The sequence below is a fragment of the Gekko japonicus genome, unplaced genomic scaffold (assembly GCF_001447785.1).
Source record: "Gekko japonicus isolate JY-2015 unplaced genomic scaffold, Gekko_japonicus_V1.1 scaffold1488, whole genome shotgun sequence".
NCBI lineage: Eukaryota > Metazoa > Chordata > Lepidosauria > Squamata > Gekkonidae > Gekko > Gekko japonicus.
Window position 1 is genome coordinate 185,208 of NW_015167094.1, and position 9,274 is coordinate 194,481.

The 9,274-nt window shown below is 46.3% G+C and overlaps 1 protein-coding gene across 1 annotated transcript in view; it reads right to left on the reverse strand.

The window, feature by feature from the left end:
- USF3 (upstream transcription factor family member 3) overlaps positions 1 to 9,274 on the reverse strand; it is a 28,939-nt gene that overhangs the window by 7,946 nt on the left and 11,719 nt on the right. The window contains exons 3-5 of the mRNA XM_015412908.1: positions 6,555 to 6,583; positions 5,712 to 5,794; positions 2,615 to 2,711 (exon numbers count right to left, since the gene is read on the reverse strand). Of these exons, the coding sequence (XP_015268394.1) occupies positions 2,615 to 2,711; positions 5,712 to 5,794; positions 6,555 to 6,583 (209 nt within the window). The remainder of the gene's footprint in view (positions 1 to 2,614; positions 2,712 to 5,711; positions 5,795 to 6,554; positions 6,584 to 9,274) is intronic.

Genomic DNA, 9,274 nt, shown 5'->3' on the forward strand with positions numbered 1-9,274 from the left:
CCCCGCCCCCCGAAGCGCAGCGTGGCTGCGTCACCAGAGGTGACACAACCACGTAGAGCACGTTGGGGGCGTGGCCCCGATCGGCAGAGGGAAAACTATGGTTTTCCCTCTGCTGATCAGGGCCACGCCCCCAACGTGCTCTACGTCGTGTGTCACTTCCTGTGACGTGCAGGTGGCACACACGCGCGCTTTGCGTGCGCGCACAGGTCTTGCAGCAACTCCCGGAGCCAAGAGACAGTCCCCCGCCAGTGAGTACAAAGGACTTGGCAACCCTAATGCAGAGATAACGTGTCTCCACTTAACAGCAAAACTGTTTTTAAATAAACATACATAGTTGAGACAGAGACTTCAGTCCTGTCGTTCCTCTGCAAATCTGTGTACACAGAATCAAGCCCTTACCTCCTAAGTGCTAAGTTTCAAAAAGTTCAATGAACAGAAGATTGCTTGGGGTGGAATAGATCTGGATAAGGAGGCCACGTTAGGAGCGAAGTGTGAGGGGGGGAAATGGTACAAACGAAAGCGAAACTTTCTGAGCAGAATACTCCAGTAGCCTTGAGATCTTTGTGAGTGCAGCATCGTGGAAGTTTAAACAAATGCAAGCACAGATGCTACATATAATGTTATTGTTTTTGTTAAATAAAACAATTTAAATGGTGATTGTTAACTGTTAATGGTTATTTTTCTCCGTCCAATAAAGTGCAGCAGAAAAACTGCCCACGTATGAACGATTAACCTAAGAATCTAGAGACAGTTCGCCTCGCAATGATTTCATAATTATCTATTTCAAATGGTAAACGACCAAACGACCATCAGTTTTCTGACATAACTGTAAAACTAACCTGAAACCCTCATCTTGGCTGTAAATATTAAGGTAATAACAACCAGCAAGAAGGAGCCTTTAGGTAGAAAACCATGAGTTAAACTAAAATGAAACCCTCATCTTGGCTGTAAATATTAAGGTAATAACAACCAGCAAGAAGGAGCCTTTAGGTAGAAAACCATGAGTTAAACTAAAATGAAACCCTCATCTTGGCTGTAAATATTAAGGTAATAACAACCAGCAAGGAGGAGCCTTTAGGTAGAAAACCACGAGTTAAGTCGAGTCTGACTGGTGATTTAAATCGTGATTTAAATCAGTTTTCGTTAAATAAAATTCTCCCTGGTTTGGAGAAAAGGACAAGCTTTGCATTTTCTCTCAGCAAGGATAGATTCTATTGATCGTTTTGATAGTTCCAATCAATGCTAAGCTGTGGAGTCTTGGGAGCAAAAATCGTGCTTTGTGAGCGACTGGCATTAAAGTTGTGAGCGAGCCATTTGGCCGCTGCCTAAATTTTGTTTGCTCTGGCGCCATCCTTCCTGAGCTAAGACAAAAAATGTGTAGGCCGGAGTCTAAAAAACTGTGAGCTAGCTCACACTAACTCAGCTTTGAGGGATCACTGGTTCCAATTCACATAGGCTTTTCTAAGGAAGAGGGTGATTTAGACACATTGGAAGCCAGGGAGTCTTCTCATACACAAGCCGATATTCTGTCAAACCCAACAAACTGAACACTCCTGAGAGTTTGCTATTTGTATACTGTGTGGGTCAAGAAAATTGCTTCAATGCAAGTCAATTTAATTTTTAAAAATACGCCAATTTGTAGCTTATCTAGGACTCGGTTGATTCGTTTGGTAATGTCTGCGGCTTCTGCACATGAAAGGTCTTTTTGTCCCCTGGTGGGGAAAGCATAACTTGCACACCCAAAGCCAGGTGTTATTAGCAAGATGTAAAATTAGCAAGTGTTATAAATGATGCGTCTTATGCTGTTAAAGCAGTAAAATTAGTTTAGGTTTGATAGCACAGGAAGTACTGCATATATATTAATTTCCCTCCAAATTCTGTGGTTTTCCCAGGGGGGGGGGGGGATTTTTCCTGTGGTTTCAAAAGGGCCAGAAATCTAACATCTCTAGACACGTCTGAGGATAGCGCCCACCCGAGCACTATTTCAGGAAGCATTATGTCCTTCCGCCAGAGAGAGGGAGCTTCTTACTGGGCAAGTCTGCTGTCTCTTTACAGTGTCCCAAGAGGCAGGTCCATTGCGCGGCCAGCCAATGGTCTGCAGGTAGGTGACTGGCCAGGCCATCACCACCACAAGACAGTCTTAGGCATCGACAGATTTCCTCTAGATTGTCCCTTTCGATCACACGAGGGCAGGAGCTCACGTGAGGGCCACCTGGACCCCCACTGGACACGGTCTCCTCTTTACCCTGCGGGATCTTGTGCAGTTCCCCAGGGCCTGCAAGACGGAGCTCTTCCGCCAGGCTTTTGAGTAGGAGTCGCCGCCCTACTATACCACCACCGCCATGGGTTGGACGAGGCCCTGAGGAAACATCTGAATGGAAGAAGCCCTAAGCCGTCTACTTGGAACTCCGGTCCGGCGATCTGTCATCTCTGGACTATGGAAGTCACTGAGCACCTTGTTTTTTAAATCAGGATTTTAAGATGTATTATATGTTTTAATTTATTATGTATATTATGTTTTATCATGGGGAGGTCTGCCTTGCCTCTGTAAGCCGCCCTGAGCCGTTTGGAGAGGGCGGGGTAGAAATATGAAAAATAATAAATAAATAAATACCTTGCTCACGGTTCCCTCCATTTAACAGGAGCTCATCGTTTTGCCTCTTCATTTCCGTTATATATTTATACGCTTGATCGAGGATCATGATCTTGCTCTGTAAAGGAACACAGGGATCATCAGGGACAGACAGGGTCAAGGGACACAGTCTGAAACCTCACGCCGGCTTGTTCTCATTTGATGTGATACCCAGAGATGGCATTTGCCCATCAGCATCTAAAAGATTTTCCACTCACATGTTTAATTTAAAGAGCTTTCCTATTTCCCCCCATCTTCCCACAGGGCAAACCCCACAAACTACTAAAATTACACTCGCAGGAACCCATCCTAGTCTAATCATGCATCTCTTCTGAACTACGAGTTTCCTTACAATCATATACCTTTGAATAATCTAAGAAATGGGGATAAAGGTAAAGGTCCCCTTGCTCGAAAGCCAGCTGAATCCAACTCTAGGGTTGCGGTGCTCATCTCCGTTTCAAAGCCGGAGAGCTAGCGCTGTCCGAAGACATTTCCGTGGTCATGTGGCCGGCATGACTCAACACCAAGGCACACGGAACGCTGTTACCTTCCCACCGAAGTGGTACCTATTTATCTCCTTGCAATTTCTTGCTTTCGAACTGCTAGGTTGGCAGGAGCTGGAACTAGAGATGGGAGCTCACTCCGTCACGCGGCACTCGGGTCTCAAACTGCTGAACTACTGACCTTCCACAGCCTGCAGTTCAGCGTCTTAACCACTTCACCGTTAGTCATCCACTAAACAGGACATAAACAAGGGCTCTGCTGGATCAGACCAATGGTCCGTCTAGTTTAACATCCGTCACACAGTGGCCAACCAGTTGCCCTGTAGTGTCAACGAACAGGTCATGGAGGCCAAGGCCTTCCCTGATGTCTTCTAGGACTGGGATTCACACTGTCCCTGAATTTGGAAGTTCCCTTTAGCCACCCTGCTAGCAGCCGTTGAGAGACCTAGCTGGCTACTTCCCTTGGTTGGCTTCTTCTTCTTTGAATGCATGAAGGAAGCAGCAAACCGGGAACCCTTGCAGAGGAAATGCAACGCCTGTGGTAGCCTCTGGCCTAATTCAGGTGTATGCATATTTAGACTGGGGTGAGGTCTTCCATACCTGGCGCCACGGCTCCATAGTGGAGTACCTACTTTGCCTGCAGATATCCCCAAATTCAATCCCCACCATCTCTGTCTCAGAAAGCGGGCCCGAGAAAGAGTCCTGCCTGAGACCTCAGAGAGCAATTTCCAGTGCAAACAGATCGTACTGGACTAAAGGGACTAGTGGTCAGATTCTGTATCAGAACCTAAAAAGGTTAGTCAAGAATAGAAGAGGGCCAACTCTAAACATCTAATTATGAAACATACAAAAATATACATGTATTTATTCAACACAAATTAAAATAACAAATAAGGGCCCATTCATACCTCATACACAAAAATAAAAATACAAAGGCTTTTTTGTCCTTACAGACTCTGTATCAGGCAGCTTCGTATAACGTGTCAGCTGTGCTCAGGGCAATACCCAAAGAGCTTCTTTCTCTGCTGAAACGACGTCTCAAGAGTTAATTAAAACCTCAAGCTGCTTTCAGCGTTTGTACTCCAGTTCTGCATTCTGGTTAAAAGTCAACCGACTCAGATTTACAGCCGCCATCATTGTTTTCATCTAAAAGCCAAACCAGATGATACCACGTCCCCAAGTCTGCCACAGAGCTTTGATTTTTACGTTTTAAATTGCCATGGGGGCTCCATACTGCTGGAGACCGAGGTGTGTGTGTGGGTGTGGGGGGGAACGGATACCCCTGCGCCGTGGTCCCCAGGAGGATCAGGCCCTCCACAGTGGTTTGGAAAACAAAAAGCTCTAAAATGGTGCCGCGTCCCTGTGACGGACTCAAGATGAGGCATCACCTCACTTGGCCCTTAAAGAAAATCCTTTTACGCCACGGGAGTTTGTCAGAATCAGATGCCCAGGGCTATTTTTGGGCAGGAACGCACAGGAACGGAGTTCCGGCTGGCTCCCAAGTTGGCCACGCCCAGCAGGAACTCATTAGCATTATACGCCACACCCAACAACAGAAACTCATTAGGATTGGCCACATTAGGGGTGTGTGGCCTAACATGCAAAGGAGTTCCTGCTACAAGAAAAGCCCTGGGTTCTGACCACAAACAAGGTAAACAGAATAAGAAGGAAAAGGTGGGTGTGGCTGGATGAGCACACTTCTGGCAACATGGGGGTGCGGCCTAATGTGCTAATGAGCTGTGCTGGCAGGGGTGTGGCCTAATATGCTAATGAGTTCCTGCTGTTGGGTGTGGCCTATTATGATAATTAGTTCCTGCTGGGCTTTTTCTACAAAAAGAGCCCTGCAGATGCCACTGTTCTGAACAGAGACAAAATGGCAGCGGCTGAAAAGTTACATCACACCCTTTAACGAAACAAGAAAAGGTCACCCGAGCAAGAATCCAGATGTCACAACCAAGGAACGGTTCACCGATCAGAACTGTGCAGTCAACTCGCATGCCGTTCCTCTCTCTTCCTCTTCCCTGTGTGCACATCAATTCCTTCCTCCATATCCTGCTTCGTGCCAACCACAGTAGGATGTGGTGTCAAAACTGCCGAACTGTAGTTACCACTAGCCAAATAAAAAGCCTGTTTCCAATGGCCAAACCGTGGGTTAGCTCCCTCTAGTACTGGCACACTCTTCCAATGGAAGGAGCCTTCCTTTGACCCATGATGCTCAGAAGCGTGCCTCACCTCTGCCAGATAAAAGCACCTCCACCAGTGGAATGGGTTCATCAGATCGATGTGGAACAAAGCCAGAAGGAGAACGAACGAAATGAGTAGGAAGGCTCTTACTAATCTGTTTTCCTAGTGTATGCAAAGTACCGTCAAAAATCACAGGACTGTTTGGAAACAGACTGTAAATAAATAAGGGTACAAATCAAGGAGAAGTCACGGGACAGACTCCATGGACCCATTTCTCTAGGGATGGTGATTTCCTCTGGTGCAAGGAGCTAACACAGAGAAAGAAGGACAGAGCAGAACCGAGTCAGTCGATCCTGGGGAGAAAATGTGCATATTTCTAAGCACCCACTCGCCTGTTTCAGCGCTGGGGAACATGGAATCAGCTCGCCGATTTTGTTTATTCCAGCATTGATTTTCTTCTTCCGGTGCCTCTCCACTAGGGAAAACAGAAAGCAAACCGTAGATACCTTGACTTGCCAAAACACACATCAGAAACGATGAGACCTCTCTTTAGATTGGAAAACGCATGCTTTACTTGAAAATCCAGAGAGCATTTCAAAACATTCCTGGAAATGGGTGCACTGTATAATGGAAAAAACAGTAAGACGTAACATTCCCTTTACCCCAGAGTTGCTACTGTTAAATATTTTTCCGAAAGAATTCGAGGAAACTGAGAGATACCTGATTGTATACATGTCAACGGCGGCAAGGATATTATATGCCAAATACCGGAAGACTCAAGAAACACCAACCAAACAGGAATATATTAATAAACTTTTAGAAGCGGCGGAAGTAGATAAACTAACTATGGAAAGGAGAGGCACGAAGAAATGGACATTTCAAAAAACCTGGAAGAGACTATATGATTGGTATAGTGTGAATGGATTTAAAGCCTAAGCTGATATGGCAAAAATAATATTTGCGTACGTAGTAATCTGTAATAATGGAATTAGAGAATACTAACAAATATTAGAGAATAATGAAGCGATGGATTAGGGGTAGTAACAAACTGTAACAAGTCTCTTGGTTTACATGTTGTTTGTTGTAGTTGTTTCTGTCTGTGCTTAGGAATATGAGAAAATCGATAAATGTGTACCTTTGGGTACTTTCAAAAAAAGAAAAGAAAATTCAGAGAGGACTGCCCAGCCCAGCCCAGCCCAGCCCAGCCTGGCCACGCAAACATTGAAGCCCCTTACCTGCATTGTGTGTCTCACGGTTTTTCTTTCTGCCAAAAGAAAAAAGAAAAACAAATCAGACACGTGGAATTACATGTGGAGCTACAAATACCCTTCCAGAGCTGCTGGAGATGGGCCTCCCCTCCCTCCGGGATTTCTCATGGATTTTCCATTCGATCTGCCCACCCCTACCCTGGGTCTGCCATCCATGGGGATCCCCAATCCTTAGCAGTAGCTTTTTCTGGTGTCAGGAGGAAGGAAGGAGATGGGAAAAACTGTTTCGCCAAGACGTTGCTGGGCTTGTGGCTCTCTGGATCCACCCGGTTCAAGTCACAAAATAAATAAATAAATATAGCCTGATTTCCTTCCTTTGTGGTAAAAAGCATGAATGAAAGGAGAGAAATAAGCACCCTTCAAGCGGGATTCTTAAATGTCTGTGGTTTGTCGGCGTGCGTTAAACCTCGCACTGAATTCTCCGTGCTATGGGTGAGACAAACAAATTATTTATCCCCTTTAAGCTTATATCCACAGACCGGCCGGACAGCCGTCCTCCTTATCGGGGCCTTCAACAATGGCTAGAAAACAAAGAATTAAAGGGCACTCAAAAGGGTAGCCCGGCATGGACTCAAACGGAATCAAAATCCCGCAATCATGCACAAACCTTACGCTTACTCTATGGTACACATACAGGCGTCCCAGTAGGTACTAGAGCTAAGCGAAACGGCCATATCTCCAGAAGCAACTAAGGGGCCTGCTTAAAATAAACTTTAGTGGCAGGCCCATAGCTAACGCGGGGCCTGCGGGGCCTGGCCCCCTAACGTTTCTTCCGGGGCTCCAACCTGAACCTTGGCTTCTCCTCCCCCTGAGCTCCACAGTAGCTACATGCCTGTCAGTGAACCGGGCTGCATAGGATCAGAGCTCCGATCTCGCAAGACCATCCCCTGGTCAAACTTCCAGAGACGCTGTTCAGGGCGCCTTCCTAAGCAGCCACCTGAAGCGGGCACCAGCAGGGGAACCCGAGATGGCAATGTTGCAAGAGTGTGGGTGAGGCCAGGCAACCCTCCATGCACCTTGCAGGGGAGTCATTGCCCGGGACTAGGCACGGGATTCCAGCTGTGCCCTCCGCAGCTCTGAAGTACACTGGCTTGCAGTTCGTTGATCGGCCCCATCCGAACCAGCACGGGGTGGGGGAGAGAATGCACATCGCTCCATACGGATAGATAATGGCGGGGCCCTAAGCAAAAAAATTAACCGCCCCAGCAAAAAAGTTGCTAGCTACAGGGCTGGCTGTTTAGTGGCGGTGGGGACTGCCGTCACAGCTGACTTATGGCCACCGTAGGGTTTTCAAGACATCCAGAGGTGGTTGGCCACTGCCTGCCTTTGCACACCAACCCTGGACTTCCTTGGTGGTCTCCCATCCAAGTACTAAGCAGGGCTGACCCTGCTTAGCTTCCGAGATCCACCAAGATCGGGCTAGTTTTCGTGCCGACCTATAACTTCTTAAACCGGATCGTGAACAGTGGGCTTTCCATTTTTACCGGCTGTGTACCTAGAGCAATGTAGCACAGTATAACTTTGGCCACCAAATGAGAAGGGAGCACTCCCTGGAGAAGACCCTGATGCTGGGAAAGATTGAAGGTCAAAGAAGACGGGGACGGCAAAGGATGAGATGGTTAGACAGTGTCATAGATGCAACGAACATGAAATTGAGCCAACTTCAGAGGACGGCGGAAGACAGGAAGGCCTGGCGGGATCTGGTCCATGGGGTCGCGAAGAGTCGGACTCGACTGTGCGACTGAACAACAACAACAACAACAACCTAAAGCATGGTACCCAACTATGTTTATAACTGATTTTGTGCTGGTTACATGCCGAAATAACCTCTGCTTGCTTGCTTGCTTGCCTGGGCTTTCCACCCATTTCCACCAGACTGTAAAGGAGCTGAATGTTCTGTTATACACAACCTCTTTAAACCTCACAGTATAACTAGTTGGGCTCAGCTTCCTGGGGAAAATTACTAGAAACGTCAAGTCTCAGATTCTGCAGAAAGGATTGGGGGTTCTCCACACACACCCCACACACCCACAAGGTAAATCTGACTCAAAATGCCTCTGTGAGTCATCGCAGAAAGAAGAGGATCACAATCAGATTTCTCTCAAAAGTCACACATCAGGGAAACGGCGTCAAATAAGGTTTCCTCGGTAACTCTCAAAGCCACACCAACGGCAGAAATTTCTGATTGAATTCTTCATTGAAATGTCAGTGGTGCCCATACAGAAATTCTACAATACAGCCGTGCGGAGGACTGAATGTCAACTTTGATGGTATGTATTATACAACTTGGAGAATACCTTTTACATTATTGTAAAATGACTGCTTGTCTCACGGAAGAAGTTTACTGAAACAAGTGAATTTATACCCGGGATCCTCGCGTGATGACTCACGTTGATTCAATGACTTGGGTTTGATTGATGACTGATGTCGATAACTCTTCTACGAATAAAAGCACTTATACCTATTGTTGATTTTTGCTCAAAGCCCCTGCACTTTTGGATTCACTTTGTTCTTTGTATCTGTTTGTATTACTTTATTGTACACAAGATAAACCTATCTGTGTCAAAACATTGTAAAATATATCATTGTGATTCATTAGACAGTTTACTAAATAGTGAGCGCCTTATTGCAGTGTTCCCCCCTCTTTTGATAGAAGAAGAAGAAGAAGAAGAAGAGGAGGAGGAGGA